This window comes from Salmo salar, chromosome 04, assembly GCF_965601325.2.
Source record: "Salmo salar chromosome 04, fSalSal1, whole genome shotgun sequence".
Classification (NCBI taxonomy): Eukaryota; Metazoa; Chordata; class Actinopteri; order Salmoniformes; family Salmonidae; genus Salmo; species Salmo salar.
The window spans coordinates 27,168,353-27,193,317 of record NC_138294.1 but is presented as its reverse complement, the minus strand read 5'-3'; the positions used below and the strand labels follow the sequence as shown (position 1 = coordinate 27,193,317).

The following is a 24,965-nucleotide window of genomic DNA, read 5'->3' as shown; positions in this document are numbered from 1 at the left end:
AGAGGTTTCTCCCATTCTTCTCCGCAGATCCTCTCAAGCTCTGTCAGGTTGGATGGGGAGCGTCGCTGCACAGCTAATTTCAGGTGACTCTAGAGATGTTCGATCGGGTTCAAGTCCGGACTGGCCGTGCCACTCAAGGACATTCAAAGACTTGTCCCATTGCCACTCCTGCATTGTCTTGACTGTTTGCTTAGGGTCATTGCCCTGAGCGCTCTGGAGGTTTTCATCCAGGATCTCACTGTACTTTGCTCTGTTCATCTTTCCGTCGATCCTGACTAGTCTCTCAGTCCCTGCCGCTGAAAAACATCCCCACAGCATGCTGCCACCACCAGGCTTCACCGTAAAGATGGTGCCAGGTTTCCTCCAGATGTGACACTTGGCATTCAGGCCAAAGAGTTCAATCTTGGTTTCATCAGACCAGAGAATCTTGTTTCTCATGGTCTGAGGTGTCTTTAGGTGCCTTTTACTGAGGAGTAGTTTCCGTCTGGCCACTCTATCATAAAGGCCAGAATGGTGGAGTGCTGCAGAGATGGTTGTCCTTCTGGAAGATTCTCCCATCTCCAAAGAGGAACTCTGGAGCTCCGTCAGAGTGACCATCAGGTTCTTGGTCACCTCCCTGATCAAGACCCTTCACCCCGATTGCTCAGTTTGGCTGGGCTGCCAGCTCTAAGAAGAGTCTTGGTGGTTCCAAACTTCTTCCATTTAAGAATGATGGAGGCCACTGTGTTCTTGGGGACCTTTCAATGCCTCAGAAATGTTTTGGTATGCTTCCCCAGATCTGTGCCTCGACACAATACTGTCTCGGAGCTCTACGGACAATTCCTTCGACCTCATGGCTTGGTTTTGCTCTGACATTCACTGTCAACTGTGGGACCTCGTACACAGGTGTGTGCCTTTCCAAATCATGTGCAATCAATTGAATATACCACAGGTGGACTCCAATCAATTTGTAGAAACATCTCAATGATGTGAAATGGAAACAGAATGCACCTGCGCTAAATTTCAAGTCTCATAGCAAAGGGTCTGAATACTAATGTAAATAAGGTATCTGTTTTTGTCATTATGGGGTATTGCGTGTAGATTGACGAATAAAACAATTCATTTAATCCATTTTAGAATAAGGCTGTAATATAACACAATGTGGAAAAACTTAAAGGGTCTGAATACTTCCCGAATGCACTATATATTACATTTTAGATGCTTGCTAATGACCTTTGCGCTTGGAGTCACCCTGTGAGAGAGTTTGTTATGTTAACAATGTCCCATGCTGCAGCAAAAGTACTACTGAAGGTCCCATTTGAAAAAAAAATTCAGGGACGTGAATCTACTATTCCAAGCCCAATTTTAATTGTTGTAGCTCTTACTTCTCATGATAATGTAAATGTTACATTCTTGGTCGTTGTTGCCATGTGTTAGTGGGCACTTTATTACGTTACACAACAAGACAAAGGTCCTTCTTAGCCACAATTCACGCATGGAATTTGGCAGTTTATTCAATAAACTGAGGGAATAAGATTTGGAGTGGAGGGTGATGCGCCAGAATCCACAGGGAGGCCTCAACCTACAGGAGGGTTTATGGGCAGAGGTGGAGATAGCAAAGCCTGTATCAAATATTAAAGAACATATTTGAAGATAGTAAACAATGTTACTGTTATGACTAACGTTGTACCCCATCTCTATGACCGTCACGTGATTTCACAGAAAATGTGTCTTTGCATTTCAACTCTCTGGACCCTAAACTGACAACGTTGGACTCTCACTAAATAAAAGATAAAAAAAGAATGAATCTTGTCTACAAGTCGACTCTTTATGCGGTAGCAATTGAGACTGGGAACGAGGTTGAGAAAGAATGGGCTGATTTACAACCCCTGATCTAATGCGTCCTTCTCTTTCAGTGTAAGTCACGATTGCAAAGAAAAGGTATCTGCAGTTTGCGTCCCACTCCAGGTAGACTACAAGTTGCCCTTCGACACAGATCTAGGATCGGGTCAATTTCTACTGCAAGACTCCTTACGTCCTTGCCACTTCTTACTAACTAAAAGACACTTCACCTTGCCCTGTTGATGTAGGCTTCGGTTACACCCTTATCTTTACAGGTAGAAAAATACACTTTACAGGTAGAAAAATACAGTTTGAGCAGGTTACTCACCAGCCATGTTTGGACTCTGTAGAGTCGGTCTGTAATCCCTCAGCCAAGGAATGACCTAATGACACACACCTGGGTCGTGTTCACTATAAAACCAATAAAATACAGGCTCGCATGTTGAAATCTGTTCATTTATTACTTCACAAAGAGAAGCACCCCAAAAACATCAGTGAAATCACTTAAAGAGATTCTCCGGTACTTGTGTATACTTTTTAGCCAGTAGTTCTGAAAGTAATGCTCACGAGCCAAAAGTGGTCCCCAGAAATTGCGTACTACGTCACATATGTGCAGATATGTGCACCACGTCATTGCTCGCTCTCTCGCTAACTGTCACTCAAATGGCGAGGGGCTAAAAGCTCATTGGCTGAACCTCGAATTGCTAGGGGGCTTTCCCACGTGGGTGAAAAAGTATGGAAAATGGCGCCACACAGCTTCCAGAAAACAGTCGTTTTCAAACTTTGGATTTAGGCGCTAATTGAGGTAAGACAGTAATTATGCATGTATGAACTACACATTGACACATCCAACCCAAAGCGGGAGGTTGAAAAAAATACTTCTTTGTCGTCAAAGTTCCGGAGCATGTCTTTAAATATTACATTTTCTATTCATAGCCTATTTATAATACATTGTTTTGGATCCTCTTACATTCTCTTCACCACATTGCCCGCATAATATGATCTTATTATTACAAATGTTATAAGATCAGTGATAATAATGGATGTTCTCACACACAGCGGTGGAAATATGTGAAAGTTGCTGTATTCTTAAAGCATCTCAGAGTAGCAGTACTGATCTAGGATCAGGTCCCCCCCTGTCCATGTTATCTAATTCATTATGATCTAAACGGCAAAACTGATCCTAGATCACCACTCCTACTCTGAGAGGCATAGTTGGAGAGCAACTGTGATGTGGATGAACCAACAGTTCTTTTTCGGATGCGCAAATCAAATAAATAGCAAAGCAACTCTCAAGTCTTAAAAAGATGAGAAAACATCCAACAAGCATATGCAGCAAAACTATGGCTTTACATTCTCATAGTGCATTTCAGGCACTATAGGTACTACACATACCGCTACATTGTTCTTTGTGGGAATGGGCACAAAAGTAGTCCGAGTGCCAGTCTGTTCGTGCTATCATGTCAACTTCTTTTCACTTATTGTCATCCCATGTTTGGCTTGACAATGAGCAATGGAGTTGGCAAGAGAACAAACAGATCTGGGACCAGGCTAGCACAAAAAAAGACTTGATTCCCAGGCACTTACAATAAAGCACACACATTTCATTTATGAATAATTCAACTCATTATTACATTACAGTATTATCTTTTAGATTCAAGCGCTACTACATCATACACACTATGTCTCCATCACAAATGGCACCCCATACCCTATATAGTGCATTACTTTTGACCATAGCCCCCATAGGGCTCTGGTCAAAAGTAGTGCACTATATAAGGAATAGGGTGCCATTTGGGATGTTCTGTACCCTACATAAATAGCCTAGCAGCCACAATGTACCTGCTAAATGAAGCCCTGCTCCAATGGGGTGGTTCTACTGTCGTTGTCATGGGGACAGTGATATTGGGGTTCAGGTGCATCCATCTTACTTCATACAGTACTGTTATATTTGACCTTATACAGTACTGTTAACTGTAAATACTGTTATATTTGACCTTATACAGTACTGTTAACTGTAAATACTGTTTTATTTGACCTCATACAGTACTGTTAACTGTAAATACTGTTTTATTTGACCTCATACAGTACTGTTAACTGTAAATACTGTTTTATTTGACCTCACAGTATTGTTGACTGTAAATAATGTTTTTAAACACTGAAGACTGTTGGTTGATCAGATTCAACCAGCTTTTGGAGTTGATTTGAGCAACACATCTGTATATGATTTTTCTCTCATACGGTACTGTTAACTGTAAATACTGTATAAAATTTCAAGATGGTTGGTTGGTTGGTTGGTTGGTTCTCCAGATTGAATCAGCTTTCGACAAGTGCTCTTTCTTTCCCACGTTTAAACAAATAAATACTTTTTTGTAAAACTAATCTACAGCTCTCCGTAAAAGCTCACGTGTAATAGCTGACCTTAAAGGTTTCAGAAATAGGTACCGATTTGGCATTTCTATATAACTACACAGACATTTCACGTTCCAATTTCATGAAATGCAACAAATCCAATAACATGATTCTCTAAAAACAAAATTCCATCAATATTGTTACAAACTAGGCTGTGCCTGCACAACACCTCACACACCGTACCACTGTCCTGAACCTAGCTATGATTGGCTGAAATGACAATGGATGATGATGTCATCTCAAAACCTAGGTTGAGTCCCACATGGCACCCGATTTCCTATGTAGTATACTGCCTTTGAACAGGGCCCATATGGTTCTGGTCAAAAGTAGTGCACTATATAGGAAATAGGGTTACATTTGGGACTCAATCCCACATTTCGGGTGGACACATTGTGATGCACGGAGATATTCAAATACTAACTCTGGGATGAACACAGGGACATAGCGGTAGTGACCCAGGGTGTGTCCAAACTTTTACCCTATGGGCCCTGGTTAAAAGTAGTGCACTATATAGGGTGCCACTTCAGACACAGCCGTAGACTTGACCAAGTGGGCATAGTACTTAGTGGACTTGGACATGGACATAAAGACTGGGGCACGGAGAATGATTGCAGGTGGATTTACAATGACAGGTCTGACATGGACATAAAGAAGGGGGCACGGGGAAAGATTGCAGGTGGACTTACAATGACAGGTCTGACATGGACATAAAGAAGGGGACACGGGGAAAGATTGCAGGTGCAGATTGATAGTCAAAATAATAGGGATGTGCAGGCCCCATGGGCTGGTGGTCTAGGCACATGGATTTGGAAACTTAGGTTCCCTTTCACCACCATTCCCACTTTGTCTCCTCCTAATCTGTATTCTCCGCTGGATGTACAGACAAAATAAAGATAAGTATAGATACAGGGAGGGAACCGGGAAAGACAAACAAACACTGATAAAATATTACTACCAGACTGGCTGCTAGGCCTAAATAAAAGAAGTGACTGTAGTGTGGTGGGGGAGGTAGTTCAATGTTACACCAGCCAATCTGATGGCGAAAGAGATCCAGTTTCTGTCTACTACAGAACACTGAGAGCTGTGCTTCCGGTTGGTTGAAGGGTGACCTGAAATGGTACTAATAACCTTCATGGAATTTATGGTCATTGTAAATATTATTGCTTAGTTATTGAATTGCCGAACCTCGATTTCCATGTTTTTAATTAAAATAAATAAGAGTTAAATGTATATTTTAGGATTTCTTTGGCATGTCCTACTTAAAACACTAATGAGTATATTGAGTGTATATTTTGATGTCAAATTAAAAAGGGCTTAAGGGTGACATGGACCCAAGTCCAAACTCCAATGCACAACATCGTCATCACTGTCCTTGTTGAAAATGACAACCATCAATGTCATCATCATGACGATGGTCTATAATGATATTTTACAATTAACGACTATGATATTTGACTGTTAGTGCGGTCGAGATTCTTAGGCTTAATTGCTGAGATGTCCATTAGTATGGTTTTTGGTATGGCCATTTTCTGATTGCCGTAAGGTTTCTCTCTCTCTTTCTGATTGGTTAGCGGCCTCCCTCTCACGCTTCTCCACCTTCTCTCGCATCAGGTTTCTACGGTGATAGATCAGGTATCCGGGCAACAGGAATCCAGCCAATGAGGCAATGAGCAGGCTCAGGTTGATCTGTTGATTGGAGGATAGAGTTAAGTCAGAGAAAGAACATGTTTGAGACATACTTTTCTAATAAATCTTATTGCCTCAATTTTCTGTTTCTGTCCATTCACATGAATCAGTTTTAATTAATTTGCCTTACAATCTCAGTAGTACAGTGGCAAAGTACTAGTGTCATCATGTGGGTGTGTGCCATGTGTGTCTGCATGTATGTGATCTGTGTGTGTGTATGCTCTCCGTGCGTGTTTGTGTGTGGCCTCACCCAGTAGGGGTCTCCTCCCAGGTGTCCCACCATGATGACGAAGAGAGGCTGCTGGAGGAGAGCGAACAACGCGCTGATCATCGACTGCATCCCCGTCAATGTCCCAAAGTGATTGGACGGATATCTGGAAGGGGCGGAATGTAATGGTTACCTCTCCAATCAAAACTGACTGTGCCATACCTCACCAAAACAGACACCTTAACTGTAGCACCAATGTTTTGTTAAGATAATGCATCTTTTAAAGTTGTATTTTTTTGTGTTTGTGCCAATTTGTGACATTTGTGAATTGTATCCAATAATTTAGCTTGTAACTGCTATTGATATGTAACACTGTTTTCCAAATTGTGTAACAAACAATTCTCAAAACTCTTGACACACACACACACACCTACGAATCTTACTGAGACGATCATAGCGTGGGTGTAATATGCTGGAAAGCAAAAGTCCAACAATGTGTTTAGTTGACGTCGTAATGTACTTACACAGCAGCATAGAGTCCTCCAGCACAGGAGTGGACGAAACCTCTGACCATGGTGTGGACGATGAAGGAAATTATCTGGGAGGGAGGGAAAAAGAAAGAGAGAGAGATAGATCAAGTGGGGTAGTAGGAAAATAAAGTGGGGTCGTAGGAAAATAAAAGGATAGGGGGATGGAGAGGGAGAGAATTAGTTTATTTTATTTGGCCATTTAAAAACACAATAAAACCACACGTGGATACTGCTGCATTTCAAAATCATCAAGGATAACACAAACAAGTTCCATTGTGGTCCTCTTGAAAATGCATGAAACTAAATATATCCACAAAAAAAGACATAATCGCATCAATCGAAATCAAATAGACCAATAACATTCATTAATACTATTATACTTTCTCTTAGCCTGTTCTGTCTTAAAGCATTCATATTTTCTTAAGGTTTGCCTTAAAACTCCAAAGTGTAGGGATGGGTTTTATTTGGTTACAGCAAACCAAAGATACACAATCTAAGAACCTGTAGCAGTGTTAATTTCGTCAACAGAAATAGTGACTAAAATAAATCATAAAAACACCTATTTTTCAGTGACACTATAACTGACTAAATAGACCCAGAAAAAACTACAAGTAAAGAAAAATTATTTTTCATTTCAGTTGACTAAAACGAGACAAGATGAAATTATCTTTGACTAAAATCTGACTTCTAAGTGGACTGGACAATAGTTTTTGGAGAGATTGAGAGCTTTTCAGTGATAACGACAATTAATATTAGCAGTACAGATGTGCAGCGTGGTTCTGATAAGCAGTGTGGACACATCACACCCAGCAAACACAGCCTCCACTCAGGCTCCGCCTCCGATTATACACCACCATTCAAAAGTTTGGTGTCACTTAGAAATGTCATTGTTTTTGAAAGAAAAGCACATTTTTTTTGTCCATTAAAATAACATCAAATTGATCAGAAATACAGTGTAGACATTGTTAATGTTGTAACTTGCTATTGTAGCTGGAAACGGCTGATTTCTTTTATGGAACATCTACATAGGCGTACAGAGGCCCATTATCAGCAACCATCACTCCTGTGTTCCAATGGCACGTTGTGTTAGCTAATCCAAGTTTATAATTTTAAAAGGCTAATTGATCATTAGAAAACCCTTTTGCAATTATATTAGCACAGCTGAATACTGTTGTCCTGATTAAAGAAGCAATTAAGCTGACCTTATTTAGACCAGTTGTGTATTTGGAGCATCAGCATTTTTGGGTTTGATTACAGGCTCAAAATGGCCAGAAACAAAGAACATTCTTCTGAAACTCGTCAGTCTATTCTTGTTCTGAGAAATGAAGGCTATTCCGTGCGAGAAATTGCCACGATACTAAAGATCTCGTACAATGCTGTGTAGTACTCCCTTCACAGAACAGTGCAAACTGGCTCTAACCAGAATAGAAAGAGGACAAGTACATTAGTGTGTCTAGTTTCATTAAATAGTACCCGCAAAACACCAGTCTCAACATCAACAGTGAAGAGGTGACTCCAGGATGCTGGCCTTCCAGAAAGAGTTGCAAAGAAAAAGCCATATCTCAGACTGGCCAATAAAAATAAAAGATTAAGATGGGCAAAAGAACAGACACTGGACAGAGAAACTCTGTCTAGAAGGCCAGCATCGCAGAGTCGCCTCTTCACTGTTGATGTTGAGACGGGTACTATTTAATGAAGCTGCCACTTGAGGACTTGTGAGGCGTCCGACGCATGTGGCAATGCTTGCAAACTATTACAGACTACAAAGGGAAGCACAGCCGAGAGCTGACCAGTGACACAAGCCTGGCGGACGAGCTAAATTACTTCTATGCTCGCTTCGAGGCAAGTAACACTGAAACATGCATGACAGCATCAGCTGTTCCGGACAACTGTGTGATCACGCTCTCCGCAGCTGATGTGAGTAAGACCTTTAAACAGGTCAACATTCACAAGGCCGCATGGCCAGACGGATTACCAGGACGTGTACTCCGAGCATGCGCTGACCAACTGGCAAGTGTCTTCACTGACATTTTCAACATGTCCCTGATTGAGTCTGTAATACCAACGTGTTTCAAGCAGACCACCATAGTCCCTGTGCCCAAGAACACTAAGGAAACCCGCCTAAATGACTACCGACCCGTAGCACTCACGTCTGTAGGCATGAAGTGCTTCGAAAGGCTGGTCATGGCTCACATCAACACCATTATCCCAGAAACCCTAGACCCACTCCAATTTGCATACCGCCCTAACAGATCCACAGATGATGCAATCTCTATTGCACTCCACACTGCCCTTTCCCACCTGGACAAAAGGAGCCCCTATGTGAGAATGCTATTCATTAACTTCAACTCAGCATTCAACACCATAGTGCCCTCAAAGCTCATCACAAAGCTAAGAACCCTGGGACTAAACACCTCCCTCTGCAACTGGATCCTGGACTTCCTGATGGGCCTCTCCCAGGTGGTAAGGGTAGGAAACAACACATCCGCCACGCTGATCCTCAACACAGGGGCCCCTCAGGGGTGAGGCTCAGTCCCCTCCTGTACTCCCTGTTCACCCAAGACTGCGTGGCCAGGCACTCCAACACCATCATTAAGTTTTCCGGATGACACAACAGTGGTAGGCATGATCACAGACGAGACAGCCTATAGGGAGGAAGTCAGAGACCTGGCCATGTGGTGCCAGGACAACAACCTCTCCCTCAATGTGATCAAGACAAAGGATATGATTGTGGACTACAAGAAAAGGAGGACCGAGCATGCCCCCATGCTCATTGACAGGGCTGTAGTAGAGCAGGTTGAGAGCTTCAAGTTCCTTGGTGTCCACATCACCAACAAACTAACATGGTCCAAGCACACCAAGACAGTCGTGAAGAGGGCACGACAAAACCTCAGGAGACTGAAAAAAATTGGCATGGGTCCTCAGATCCTCAAAAGATTCTACAGCTGCACCATCGAGAACATCCTGACTGGTTGCATCACTGCTCGACCTCTGACCGCAAGCCATCCAGGACCTCTATACCAGGCGGTGTCAGAGGAAGGCCCTAAAAATGGTCTAAGACTCCAACCACCCCAGTCATAGACTGTTCTCTCTGCTACCGCATGGCAAGCGATACCGGAGTGCCAAGTCTAGGTCCAAGAGGCTTCTAAACAGCTTCTACCCCCAAGCCATAAAACTCGTCAACATCTAATCAAATGGCTACCCAGAGTATTTCCACCTCAATTCGGACTCAAGGTTTAGTGACTCAACTACATCACTGGGCGAAACCGTCATTAGCTCCTGTTCTAAAGTCATTAGCCCCCGTTCAGTGGTGGAAAAAGTACCCAATTGGCATACTTGAGTAAAAGTAAAGATACTTGAGTCACTTTCTATTAAGGTAAAAATGAAAGTCACCCAGTAAAATACTACTTGGGTAAAAGTATTTGTATTTGTTTTTAAATATACTTAAATATCAAAAGTAAATGTAATTGCTAAAATGTACTTAAATATCAAAAGTAAAAGTATGAATAATTTCAAATTCCTTATATACGCAAACAAGACAGTACCATTTTCTTATTTGCGGCCAAGAGTGTGCAAAGCTGTCATCAAGGCAAAGGGTGGCTATTTGAAGATTTTCTCAAATATAAAACATATTTTAATTTGTTTAACACTTTTTTGGTTACTACATGATTCCATATGTGTTATTTCATAGCTTTGATGTCTTCACTATTATTCTACAATGTAGAAAATAGTACAAAAAATATATGAATGAGTAGGTGTTATAGTGGAGAAGGTGGAAAGTTTTTTAGTTCCTGGGCGTACACCTCACGGACAAACTGAAATGGTCCACCCACACAGACAGCATGGTGAAGAAGGCACAACAGCGCCTCTTCAACCTCAGGAGGCTGAAGAAATTTGGTTTGTCATCTAAAACACTCAAACTTTTACAGATGCACAATCGAGAGCATCCTGTCGGGCTGTATCACCGTCTGGTGTCCTGCCGAACGCACCCCAGGTAAGGTAGGGGTTGGGTCATGTGGCTATCTTCTTACCTGTACAGGCAGGTTGTCTAGCATCTGGATGACTCCGAAGATGACCAGTAGAACGTTGGTGATGATGAAAGCGCGGATGGCATTGGTCAGTTTCTGGATCTTCCTGTCTCTCTTCGGGGGTTCAAGTTGGCTGGAGAGAAGAGGTCAGGGATAAATAAAATAAAAAATCATCGGGAAAATACCAAGGGTTGTGTTTATTAGGGAACGCCACAGAAAACTGTTTTTTTTTTTTTTAATTGCAACGGAAAGTTACAATTTTACAACGTTTTCTTTAGTTAATGTCTAATGAACACAACCCTGCTCTCTCTCAGCATGTCATGCTTGGTCTCTTCTGAATTATTTCTCCCTTAAAGAAAGCTGAGTGACCAATATTAGTCAAACGCTGTCCATCTCTCCATACGGATGAACAGCTTATGTCACCAGCTTAGTGGTGATTTTGTATTAATGCATCCAGGCACCAATAGGCACATACAAGGACGTGCAGTTTACTAAGGGGGGCAGGAATGACTAGGTGAATGTGTTTAAAATACCTTGGGCCCAGAGATTTTCTTAGTGGGCTGTAAGTGTAAACACTGTCCAATCAGCATGATGGATGAGATGAGTGGTTTATAACCGAAGTTCCTATGTTCTCTCTCTTTCTCTCTCTCTCTCGGTTCTGGTCTCTCTCTGTTTCGCTCTCACTCCCTCTCTGTCACACACACGTGCACGCACACACGCACACCTCTGGTCTACGTCGCACTCCTTCATCCTCCAGTCCATGATGTAGCCAATCAGAGGACAGGTGAGGAGGCAGAGCAGCTGCAGGGAGCCAAACACTGACGAGTAGAAACCCACTGAGGAGAGGAGACACACGGTCAGAAAACACACACGCGTACGTACGTGCGCACATACACAGTACAAAACACACAGGCCCTCTCGCTCTCTCTCACAAACCTGAACGCACGCACACATTTACAAACACACACACACACACACACGGTTCCAATGGAATGTCTCGTTCTCTCACCTTGTTGCTCTGCCTCCATCAATAGATCCTTAGAGGCTGAAATCAGAAAACACACAGAAAGTCATGGAAGTCCCAAATTCCCACCCACTAACATCATAACAAATCACAGATGCCATTCCCCTAAAACTGACCATTCGGTGCCACAGATATTCAAGTCATATGTTATTTACAGCAGATTTCGCGTCTCAATATACTTTACAAAAAATAAAGATTAAGATATGTGGCAGGCTGACCGCTGCGCTCACATTTTGTTTCGCGTCACTTAATATGGGAAACAAAATGTGAGCCATTACGAAGTCAGTCTTGTTTCACAAGGCTAATGTGACAGTGCCCACAACTTAAAACCGTTGCAAGTGATTGGTCCTTACGGTGTGGGTCTCCGTGGGTAACCAGGAACTCCAGCATCCTGTTCATGGCACCCATAAAGAAGATGATGCGCAGCTGGGTCATCGCCATGGTGATGAGACTCCACAGGAAGATGGGCGAGCAGACTGAACTACGGAACGGAGGGCCACCTGTCAGGGGAAAGAAGGGGCGGGGGTAAGAATTAAACATGAGATAATGATACTTGGGTAAGTTATTTTGTCAATTTGTTAACACATTTTTATAAAAAAGTTGAACAGATATTAGATTTTATAGTAGGGTTGAGCTCAATATCGTCCATTGATTATGGTTGGTGAGTGAAGCCCTGGAAGACCAGCTCTGACCAGTTCCATTTAACTGTATCCGGTTCTAAGCAGTTATGTCTAGTTCTGACTGGTTCTTTAACCTGTTAGGGCTAGGGGGCAGTATTGACACGGCTGGATAAAAAACGTACCCGATTTAATCTGGTTACTACTCCTGCCCAGTAACTAGAATATGCATATAATTATTGGCTTTGGATAGAAAACACTCCAAAGTTTCTAAAACTGTTTGAATGGTGTCTGTGAGTATAACAGAACTCAAATGGCAGGTCAAAACCTGAGAAGATTCTGTACAGGAAGTACCCTGTCTGACCATTTCTTGACCTTCTTTGCCATCTCTATCCATTACAAAGAATCTCTGCTGTTACGTGACACTTCCTACGGCTGCCATAGGCTCTCAGAAGGCGGCAAAAAGCTGAATCGTGGCTTTGCAGGCTCTGGCTGAAAAAAAGTAGCGCGTTTGGGTAGTGGCTGGTTACAGTACTGTGAGACTCAGGCTCGTGCCCGCGTCGACTGAAAGCTTTGTTTTCTTTCCTCTGTTTACCTAAAAGGAGATTCCCGGTCAGAATATTATCGCTTTTTTACGAGAAAAATGGCATAAAAATGGATTTTAAACAGCGGTTGACATGCTTCGAAGTACGGTAATGGAATATTTAGATTTTTTTTGTCACGAATTGCGCCATGCGCTCGACCCTGATTTACCATTTTGGATAGTGTCTGGAACGCACGAACAAAACGCCGCTATTTGGATATAACGATGGATTATTTTGGACCAAACCAACATTTGTTATTGAAGTAGCAGTCCTGGGAGTGCATTCTGACGAAGACAACAAAGGTAATCAAACTTTTGTAATAGTAAATCTGATTTTGGTGAAGGCTAAACTTGCTGGGTGTCTAAATAGCTAGCCCGTGATGGCTGGGCTATGTACTTAGAATATTGCAAAATGTGCTTTCACCAAAAAGCTATTTTAAAATCGGACATATCGAGTGCATAGAGGAGTTCTGCATCTATAATTCTTAAAGTAATTGTTATGCTTTTTGTGAACGTTTATCGTGAGTAATTTAGTAAATTGTTAGTAAATTCCCCGGAAGTTTGCGGGGGGTATGCTAGTTCTGAACGTCACATGCTAATGTAAAAGCTGTTTTTTGATATAAATATGAACTTGATTGAACAAAACATGCATGTACTGTATAACATAATGTCCTAGGGTTGTCATCTGATGAAGATCATCAAAGGTTAGTGCTGCATTTAGCTGTGGTTTGGGTTTATGTGACATTATATGCTAGCTTGAAAAATGGGTGTCTGATTATTTCTGGCTGGGTACTCTGCTGACATAATCTAATGTTTTGCTTTCGTTGTAAAGCCTTTTTGAAATCGGACAGTGTGGTTAGATTAACGAGAGTCATGTCTTTAAAATGCTGTAAAATAGTCATATGTTTGAGAAATTGAAGTAATAGTATTTCTAAGGTATTTGAAAATCGCGCCACGGGATTCAACTGGCTGTTGCGTAGGTGGGACGAATTCGTCCCGCCTAGCCCAGAGAGTTTTAACTAGCTCTATCTGGTTCTAACCATTTTTGTTGTGATCCTATGCTATTCCTCACCCTGTGTCTGTTCTCCAGGTGGGAGCTGCTCTGACGAGGGATCTGGCCCCTGCTGCTTCGGACCCATCTTCTCTCCCACCGTGGTCACATGACTGTAGAATCTGTCCCCCGTCACCTTGTCATCCATCACCATGCCACTCAGCTTCACCTCCTTGCTGAGGGAGCAAGGAGAGAGAAGGGGAAGGAAGTGAAGTGAAGTGAGTGAGTAATTGGAGCAATGGAGAAAGAAAAACTCCCCCCTCTGTAATTCAATGATTTGGGTTACCGTAACAGTCTATAACATTAGAGTTATGTCATGTAATGTTGTGTTATGATAGTAACGTTGTCATGGATACTGACGTGTAGCTGATCTCCTCAGGTGCGGGGAAAGCCTCCATCGGCCAATTAAGGAAGCAGTTGAGGAAGACGAGACCGGCTAGCCCCGACCACACCCACATGATCACCCTGAAGGACACACCTAGATCATAGATCAACTGGAGAGAAGAAACAGAGGGAGGGAGTGAGAGAGAGAAGTATGGGAAAGAGGTTAGCAAATTCAACTATAATATATCACAATATCAAATAAAGCCATAAAGTAATGCCTTTCTGTGAATCCTCCATCAATCAATCAACATTTGTCACAAGGTGCTTACTGTAACAAACACTGACCTAAACTCCCAGAGGGAACTGAGGAGTAACTGTCCTACCTTGACTCCAGGGAACGTGACGGCTGAAGAGGCGTAGGAGCCGATCATTAGAGACAAGATGGTGGAGCGCACGTTCCCAAACATGTTGGGTAACTAGGAGACAGAGAGAAGGAGAGAGAGAGGGGGAGACAGAGGGAGCGAAAGGGGTGACAGCAAGAGACAGAGAGAGGGAGAGAGAGAGAAGAGGGAGAGAAAGATAAGAGAGGGAGAGAGAGAAAGAGAGAAGGGAAGCAGAGATAAGAGGTAGAGAGAGAGAGGAGAGAGAAAGAGAGAGGGAGAGATAAGAGAGAGAGAGAAACAGAAAGATCACGGGTGAGCACAGTGACTGTTGAGTCCGTGTACAGTGCCTTCAGAAAGTATTCATAACCCTTGACTTATTCCACATTTTGTTGTGTTACAGCCTGAATTCAAAATGGATTAAATATATGTTTTTCTCCTCACCCATCTACACACACTACCCCATAATGACAAAGTGAAAACATGTTTTTAGAACTTTTTGCAAATTGAAAATGAAACACAGAAATATCAAATGTACATATCTATTCACACCCCTGAGTCAATACTTTGTTGAAGCACCTTTGGCAGTGATTACAGCTGTGAGGCTATTTGGGTAAGTCTCTAAGAGCTTTGCACAACTGGATTGTACAATATTTTCCCATTATTCTTTTTTTTGTAATTATTCCAGCTCTGTCAAGTTGATTGTTCAAATTTTATTGGTCACATACACATGGTTAGCAGATGTTAATATGAGTGCAGCGAAATGCTTGTGCTTCTAGTTCCGACCGTGCAGTAATATCAAACAAGTGATCTAACAATTTCACAACAACTACCTTATACACACAAGTGTAAAGGAATGAATAAGAATATGTACATATAAATATATGGGTGAGCGATGGCCGAACGGCATAGGCAAGATGCAGTAGATGGTATAGAGTACAGTATATACATATGAGATGAGTAATGTAGGGTATGTAAACATTATATAAAGTGGCATTGTTTAAAGTGACTAGGTCCCACCTGTACTGACCTCACCTTCTGGATGATAGCGGGGTGAACAGGCAGTGGCTCAGGTGGTTGTTGTCCTTGATTATCTTTTTGGCCTTCCTGTGACATCGGGTAGTGTATGTGTCCTGGAGGGCAGGTAGTTTGCCCCCGGTGATGCGTTGTGCAGACCTCACTACCCTCTGGAGAGCCTTACGGTTGTGGGCGGAGCAGTTGCCGTACCAGGCGGTGATACAGCCCGACAGGATGCTCTTGATTGTGCATCTGTAAAAGTTTGTGAGTGTTTTTGGTGACAAGCCAAATTTCTTCAGCCTCCTGAGGTTGAAGAGGCGCTGCTGAGTCTTCTTCACCACGCTGTCTGTGTGGGTGGACCATTTCAATTTGTCCGTGATGTGTACGCCAAGGAACTTTCTCCACTACTGTCCCGTCGATGTGGATAGGGGGCTGCTCCCTCTGCTGTTTCCTGAAGTCCACGATCATCTCTTTTGATTTGTTGACATTGAGTGTGAGGTTATTTTTCTGACACCACACTCCCCCCTGTAGGCCATCTCGTCGTTGTTGGTAATCAAGCCTACCACTGTAGTGTTGTCTGCAAACTTGATGATTGAGTTGGAGGCGTGCATGGCCACGCAGTCATGGGTGAACAGGGAGTACAGGAGAGGGCTGAGAACGCACCCTTGTGGGGCCCCAGTGTTGAGGATCAGCGGGGTGGAGATGTTGTTTCCTACCCTCACCACCTGGGGGCGGCACGTCAGAAAGTCCAGGACCCAGTTGCACAGGGCGGGGTCGAGACCCAGGGTCTCGAGTTTAATGACGAGTTTGGAGGGTACTATGGTGTTAAATGCTGAGCTGTAGTTAATGAACAACATTCTTACATAGGTATTCCTCTTGTCCAGATAGGTTAGGGCAGTCTGCAGTGTGATTGCGATTGCGTCGTCTGTTTACCTATTGGGGCGGTAAGCACATTGGAGTGGGTCTAGGGTGTCAGGTAGGGTGGAGGTGATATTATCCTTGACTAGTCTCTCAAAGCACTTCATGATGACGGAAGTGAGTGCTACGGGGCGATAGTCATTTAGCTGAGTTACCTTAGCTTTCTTGGGAACAGGAACAATGGTGGCCCTCTTGAAGCATGTGGGAACAGCAGACTGGGATAAGGATTGATTGTTTATGTCCGTAAACCCACCAACCAGCTGGCCTGAGCATGCTCTGAGTACGCGGCTAGGGATGCCGTCTGGGCCGACAGCCTTGCAAGGGTTAACACGTTTAAATGTTTTACTCACGTTGGCTGCGGTGAAGGAGAGCCTGCAGGTTTTGGTAGCGGGCCGTGTCGGTGGCACTGTGTTGTCCTCAAAGCGAGCAAAGAAGTTGTTTACTTTGACTGGGAGCAAGACATCGGGGTTTTACTCACGTTGGCTGCGGTGAAGGAGAGCCCGCAGGTTTTGGTAGCGGGCCGTGTCGGTGGCACTGTGTTGTCCTCAAAGCGAGCAAAGAAGTTGTTTAGTTTGACTGGGAGCAAGACATCGGGGTCCGCGACGGGGCTGGTTTTCTTTTTGTAGTCCGTGATTGACTGTAGTCCGTGATTGACTGTAGACCCTGCCACATACCTCTCGTGTCTGAGCCGTTGAATTGCGACTCTACTTTGACTTTATACTGACACTTAGCTTGTTTGATTGCCTTGTTGAGCATAGCCAGACAGCCATTTTCATATCTTTCCATAGATTTCCATGCTGATTTCAGTCAAAACTGTAACTAGGCCACTCAGGAACATTCAACGTTGTCTTGGTAAGCAACTCCAGCGTAGATGTGGCCTTGTGTTTTAGGTTATTGTCCTGCTGAAAGGTGAATTAATCTCCCAGTGTCTGTTGGAAAGCAGACTGAACCAGGTTTTCCTTTAAGATTTTGCATGTGCTTATAGCTGTATTTTGTATCTTTTTATGCAACAACAAAAAACTCCCTAGTCCTTGTCGATGACAAGCATACCCATAACATGATGCAGCCACCACCATGCTTGAAAATATGAAGAGTGGTACTCAGTGATGTGTTGGATTTTCGCCAAACATAACACTTTGTATTCAGGACAAAAAGTTCCTTTCTTTTTTTGCATGTTTACTTAATTTCCTTGTTGCAAACAGGATGCATGTTTTGGTATATTTGTACTCTGTTCATGCTTCCTTCTTTTCACTCTGTAATTTAGGTTAGTGTTGTGGAGTAACTACAATGTTGTTGATCCATCCTCAGTTTTCTCCTGTCACAACCATTAAACTCCGTAACTGTTTTAAATCTCCATTGGCCTCATGGTGAAATCCCTGAGCAGTTTCCTTCCTCTCCGGCAACTGTTAGGATGCACACCTGTATCGTTGTAGAGACTGGGTGTATTGATACATCATCCAAAGTGTAATTAATAACTTCACCATGCTCAAAGGGATATTCAGTGTCTGCTTTTTTATTTTATTTTTACAATTCTACCAATCGGTGCCATTCTTTGCGAGGCTTTGAAAAACCTCCCTGGTATTTGTGGTTGAATCTGTGCTTGAAATTCACTACTCGATTTAGGGACCTTGCAGATAATTGTATGTGCGAGGTACAGAGATGGGGTAGTCATTCAAAAATCATATTAATCACTATAATTGAACATGTAATTTATGTGATTTGTTAAGCACATTTTTACTCCTGAACTTATTTAGGTTTGCCATAACAATGGGGTTGAATACTTATTGACTCAAGACATTTCAGCTTTACATTTTTTTATAAAATAAAAATACAAATTCTACAAACAAAATTCCACTTTGACATTATGGGGTATTGTGTGTAGATCAGTGACACAAAATCTAAAATGTAATCCATTTTAAATTCAGGCTCTAAATTCAGGCTCTAATAAACTTTGATTTGATTTAACACAACTAAATGTGAGAAAAGTAAAGGAGTGTGAATACTTCCCGAAGACACTGGAAGTGCTCAAGATGCAATTCTATGAAAGTAACACCAGGTGGTGATATGAGCTGTTCATCTTTATGGAGAGGGTCCTGACACGCAGCATTGCAACACGTGTTAGGTCAGTTACTCTGCTGATTTAGGAGACACATGCTAGCCTGAGGCAGGGGGAATAGCCTTGCTTTGTATTCACAGCCTCTGACTCTGCATATAATAATCACAGTGCTGATTTTAGATGTTTTGGTTGCTGGCACTTTTGCAAAACTAACGGTTTAACTTGGAAAAAGGTAGAAAATATGTACATTTGGGGTTATGAATAAACAAATACCATACAAGTCGTCTTGTAGATGCCTTGTTATTTTCCTCACTCATTCCCTCCCTCCTCTTTTCTCTGTTGGAGGACTTTGTGCAAGTACTGAGTGTCTGCGTGCCAAAAATGCATTTGTTGCTGTGAATGTGTGTGTGTGTGTGTGTGTGTGTGTGTGTGTGTGTGTGTGTGTGTGTGTGTGTGTGTGTGTGAGAAACTGTGCAGGTGGCACAGTAGAAGCTGCTGAAGTAATGCCCAACACACAGACACGCACAACAGCTGTAAATATTTCCCCCTACGTCGTGCCAACAACTCTGTGCCAGTGCCAGCCTATGCGGATAAAAAGGACACACAGATAATAACATACATCACATCAGGCTATGTCAGCACCACTCTCCCATTGGAAAACTTCCTGTTTATAACAGCGGGCTTTCCTGGTAGCCTCGCAAGCTGCCTGATCTCGCGAGCTCACATGAACGTTTGCTGCACGGAACGGTAATTAGTCAGGCTACTTTGCTGGTATAAACGCAAGTTAAATATAGTGACAACACATACTGCATTAGCTCACTGAGCTTAAATACATACCAGAATTGTGATGAGATTTCTCTATGAAGGCTTAAATCAAATCTTTGTGATTGTACTTTTTATACAATGTAAAAAAAAAAAGCTAGACTCAGAGCTACAACACTGTTTGCACTTCTCTATATAGATATGTATTACGATTTGAAGTAGCACCCTATTTGCTATATAGTGCACTACTTTTGACTACTATGTAAGGAATAGGGTGCCATTTCAGATGCAAACTGTGTCAACTCACACTGTGCCAAGCTGAGCTTAGAGATTTATCAAACAGCATTGTGTTAACCTCTATTTAAAGATGTGCATAACAACCGGAATCTATAAAGACAGCATCTATGTAAACAAGTTATATGAATCCTTTATATCAACAATAACTCTGTATATCTTTCCCCTCTGTCATTCCTCACTATCTGTTCAATAAAAATCAGAAAATAGAAAAAGGGTGGGAGTTACCACTCCTTTAAAAAAAAGATTCTTCAGATGCTTGGGCAGTTATCTCTAACAATTAAATGCAACATTGTATAAAAAAAAACAGGAAGAAGCCAAACACACACACACACACACACACACACCACACTTTGACACCCTACTTCAAGATATTTCCTGTTTCCACAACAGTCTCTCTCCCTGTTTTCCATCCTTATCACTCCCTCTCCCCCCTCCCAATTTAATCCTGCTGATAGTGACATACTAGCCTGTACTACAGTTTTCTGGACCAAGTGACCCGACCAGGAAAAACCCTGTGCCCTACACTCACTATATAGAACCCATTGGGTTCTGATTAAAGAACCCTACAAAAGGGTTCTATATAGAACCTTAAGGGCTGCTATATGAAGTTATAGAACCATTTTTGGTACTATACAGAAACCTTTTTCTAAGAGTGTAGTTTTAGCCAATAACTAGGGCCTGCAGTTTTCCCTGGTCAGGTCTTGGCAGAGGTACAGATAAAGTCGCCCCATGACCATGACCATTCTCTCTCCAGGTCCTGTAGGTCAGTGTATGGGTCAGGGCAGAGCTCCAGCTCGTTCTTAATGACCTATCTGAGGTATTCAGGAGCCTCAGCTACGTGCCCCCACACACACTGCCATGGACTAACAGACAGAGACAGGCAGACAGAACCAAAAGGTTGACATTATTAAGATGGATGAAACGAAAGAGTCAATGCCTAGGAGGGAAACGTGTGAGACGTTTGCCATGTCATGCAGGGCTCTACAGTGAGAGGGGTAGAGAGACAGAGAGAGGGGTAGAGAGACAGAGAGACAGAGAGAGAAAGGTAGAGAGACTGAGAAAGGTAGAAAGACAGAGAGAGGGTCTGAAGATGGGTGAACTCGAGAAAAAGCAGGGAGCCTTAAAAACAGAATCGGAACAACATTCTACAACAACAACAAAAAGAGGAATGGGATATGTCTCGATTGCCCTGGAGAATGTAAGGTCATATAGCTCAGGTACCTCATATTGACTGACTGACGGATGGACGTGTGATTTAGGTCAATGGAACGAAAGGGCCTTGACCACCTGGAACTACTGCCACAGACCAGGGGGTTTACAGTGTGTGTATATATATAGAGACAGAGGAAAAGAGAGATATATAGAGAAAGAGAGAGAGGGGTAGAGGGGTAGAGGGAGATAGAGAGAGGGCGGAGAGAAAGAGAGGGGGAGAGAGGGAGAGACGCGTGTCCTTGTGTGTTTTGGGAAGGGGTGCGGGGCAGGGACGAGGCGTGTCGTCAGCTCGGTGATCTGATTGGCCGACAGACGTGTGCCAGAATTTAGAGCCAGGAGCAGAACAGCATGTGCTGTGGAGACCCTGAACGGCCAACACACACACCCACTATTAATCACATTTATACGCAAAGAAAAACAAAAATACACACATACTATACAGAAAAAAAGTATTAATCCTCCCAAAACACCAACTGACAACCATATACAGTAATATAGTGTATAATAGCAATAGCTAAAGTATGCCTTATACAGTGCATTCGGAAAGTATTCAGACCCCTTCACTTTTTCCAAATTTTGTTACGTTACAGCCTTATTCTGAAATTGATTAAATTACTTTTTTTGCTTATCAATCTACACACAATACACCATAATAACGAAGCAAAAACAGGTTTTTAAATGTATTAAAAATAAAAGACAGAAATACCTTATTTACATAAGTATTCAGACACTTTGCTATGAGACTCGAAATTGAGCTCAGTTGTATCCCGTTTCCATTGATCATCCTTGAGATGTTTCTACATTGGGTGGTTTTTGGTGATGAACAATGCCTTTTCCAGCATGATGGAGCACCTTGCCATAAGGCAAAAGTGATAACTAAGTGGCTCGGGGAACAAAACATCGATATTTTGGGTCCATGGCCAGGAAACTCCCCAGACCTTAATCCCATTGAGAACTTGTGGTCAATCCTCAAGAGGCGGGTGGACAAACAAAAACCCACAAATTCTGACAAACTCCAAGCATTGATTATGCAAGAATGGGCTGCCATCAGTCAGGACGTGGCCCAGAAGTTAATTGACAGCATGCCAGGGCGGATTGCAGAGGTCTTGAAAAAGAACGGTCAACACTGCAAATATTGACTCTTTGCATCAACTTCATGTAATTGTCAATAAAAGCCTTTGACACTTATGAAATGCTTGTAATTATACTTCAGTATTCCATAGTAACATCTGACAAAAATATCTAAAGACACTGAAGCAGCAAACTTTGTGGAAATTAATATTTGTGTCATTCTCAAAACTTTTGGCCACGACTATACACTGAGTATACCAAACATTAGGAACATCTTCCTAATATTGAGTTGAAAGTGTTCCACGGGGATGCTGGCCCATGTTGACTCCAATGCTTCCCACAGTTGTGTCAAGTTGGCTGAATGTCCTTTGGGTGGTTGGCCATTCTTGATGCTCACAGGAAACGGTTGAGCGTAAAAATCCCAGCAGTGTTGCAGTTCTTGACACAAACCGGTGTGCCTGGCACCTACTACCATACACGGTTCAAAGGCACTTTATTTTGTGTTACCCATTCACCGTCGGAATGGCACACACACAATCCATGTCTCAATTGTCTCAAGGCTTACAAATCATTCTTTAACCTGTCTCCTCCCCTTCATCTACACTGACTGAAGTGGGTTTAACAAGTGACATCAATAAGGGATCATAGCTTTCACCTGGATTCACCTGGTCAGTCTATGTCATGGACACAGCAGGTGTTCGGTAATGTTTTGTACACTCAGTGTATAGTTAGTTATATCCATTGAATCTATTTATATGGTTATAATAACCAACATAGACTGGTCAGAATCAGATCACCTTTATTCACCAAGTACATTTACACATACTCAGGATTGTACTTGGTGATATGGTGTTGCTAGTGATAGACAACATTTAGAGAGAATACAGACGGCGGAGTTTAAACAAAGTTTACATACATTATATACAACTAGGTAGAGTGAGCATAGAGCTATAAGAGAATGAGCAGATATACAAATATACAGTGGGTATGCAATTGACATACAGTGGGTATGCGGTTGACAGTGGGTATGCGGTTGACATACAGTGGGTATGCGGTTGACATACAGTGGGTATGCGGTTGATATACAGTGGGTATGCGGTTGACATACAGTGGGTATACGGTCGACATACAGTGGGTATACGGTTAACATACAGTTGACATACAGTGGGTATGTGGTTGACGTACAGTGGGTATGCGGTTGATATACGGCTGACATACAGTATGCGGTTGGCATACAATGGGTATACGGTTGACATACAGTGGGTATGCGGTTGATATACAGTGGGTATGCGGTTGATATACTGTGGGTATGCGGTTGACATACTGTGGGTATGCGGTTGACATACAGTGGGTATGCGGTTGATATACATTTACATTACATTACATTTACATTTAAGTCATTTAGCAGACGCTCTTATCCAGAGCGACTTACAAATTGGTGCATTCACCTTATGATATCCAGTGGAACAACCACTTTACAATAGTGCGTCTAAATCTTTTAAGGGGGGGGGGGGTTAGAAGGATTACTTTATCCTATCCTAGGTATTCCTTAAAGAGGTGGGGTTTCAGGTGTCTCCGGAAGGTGGTGATTGACTCCGCTGTCCTGGCGTCGTGAGGGAGCTTGTTCCACCATTGGGGTGCCAGAGCAGCGAACAGTTTTGACTGGGCTGAGCGGGAACTGTGCTTCCTCAGAGGTAGGGGGGCCAGCAGGCCAGAGGTGGATGAACGCAGTGCCCTTGTTTGGGTGTAGGGCCTGATCAGAGCCTGAAGGTATGGAGGTGCCGTTCCCTTCACAGCTCCGTAGGCAATCACCATGGTCTTGTAGCGGATGCGAGCTTCAACTGGAAGCCAGTGGAGAGAGCGGAGGAGCTGGGTGACGTGAGAGAACTTGGGAAGGTTGAACACCAGACGGGCTGCGGCGTTCTGGATGAGTTGTAGGGGTTTAATGGCACAGGCAGGGAGCCCAGCCAACAGCGAGTTGCAGTAATCCAGACGGGAGATGACAAGTGCCTGGATTAGGACCTGCGCCGCTTCCTGTGTGAGGCAGGGTCGTACTCTGCGAATGTTGTAGAGCATGAACCTACAGGATCGGGTCACCGCCTTGATGTTAGTGGAGAACGACAGGGTGTTGTCCAGGATCACGCCAAGGTTCTTAGCACTCTGGGAGGAGGACACAAGGGAGTTGTCAACCGTGATGGCGAGATCATGGAACGGGCAGTCCTTCCCCGGGAGGAAGAACAGCTCCGTCTTGCCGAGGTTCAGCTTGAGCTGGTGATCCGTCATCCACACTGATATGTCTGACAGACATGCAGAGATGCGATTCGCCGCCTGGTTATCAGAAGGGGGAAAGGAGAAGATTAATTGTGTGTCGTCTGCATAGCAATGATAGGAGAGACCATGTGAGGATATGACAGAGCCAAGTGACTTGGTGTATAGCGAGAATAGGAGAGGGCCTAGAACAGAGCCCTGGGGGACACCAGTGGTGAGAGCGCATGGTGCGGAGACAGATTCTCGCCACGCCACCTGGTAGGAGCGACCTGTCAGGTAGGACGCAATCCAAGCGTGGGCCGCGCCGGAGATGCCCAACTCGGAGAGGGTGGAGAGGAGAATCTGATGGTTCACAGTATCAAAGGCAGCAGATAGGTCTAGAAGGATGAGAGCAGAGGAGAGAGAGTTAGCTTTAGCAGTGCGGAGAGCCTCCGTGACACAGAGAAGAGCAGTCTCAGTTGAATGCCCAGTCTTGAAACCTGACTGATTAGGATCAAGAAGGTCATTCTGAGAGAGATAGCAGGAGAGCTGGCCAAGGACGGCACGTTCAAGAGTTTTGGAGAGAAAAGAAAGAAGGGATACTGGTCTGTAGTTGTTGACATCGGAGGGATCGAGTGTAGGTTTTTTCAGAAGGGGTGCAACTCTCGCTCTCTTGAAGACGGAAGGGACGTAGCCAGCGGTCAAGGATGAGTTGATGAGC

The 24,965-nt window shown here is 43.3% G+C and overlaps 1 protein-coding gene across 2 annotated transcripts in view; it reads right to left on the bottom strand.

Moving 5' to 3' along the window:
• Positions 1–2,263: 2,263 nt before the first annotated feature.
• Positions 2,264–24,965, bottom strand: part of LOC123742427 (large neutral amino acids transporter small subunit 3) — a 44,308-nt gene continuing 21,606 nt past the window's right edge. For both annotated transcript variants that reach the window (XM_045716647.2, XM_045716648.2), the window contains exons 6-15: positions 14,668–14,760; positions 14,321–14,454; positions 13,982–14,136; positions 12,063–12,209; positions 11,695–11,730; positions 11,410–11,521; positions 10,689–10,818; positions 6,652–6,725; positions 6,170–6,293; positions 2,264–5,919 (exon numbers count right to left, since the gene is read on the bottom strand). In XM_045716647.2, the coding sequence (XP_045572603.1) occupies positions 5,716–5,919; positions 6,170–6,293; positions 6,652–6,725; positions 10,689–10,818; positions 11,410–11,521; positions 11,695–11,730; positions 12,063–12,209; positions 13,982–14,136; positions 14,321–14,454; positions 14,668–14,760 (1,209 nt within the window). In that variant the 3' untranslated portion in view covers positions 2,264–5,715. The remainder of the gene's footprint in view (positions 5,920–6,169; positions 6,294–6,651; positions 6,726–10,688; positions 10,819–11,409; positions 11,522–11,694; positions 11,731–12,062; positions 12,210–13,981; positions 14,137–14,320; positions 14,455–14,667; positions 14,761–24,965) is intronic.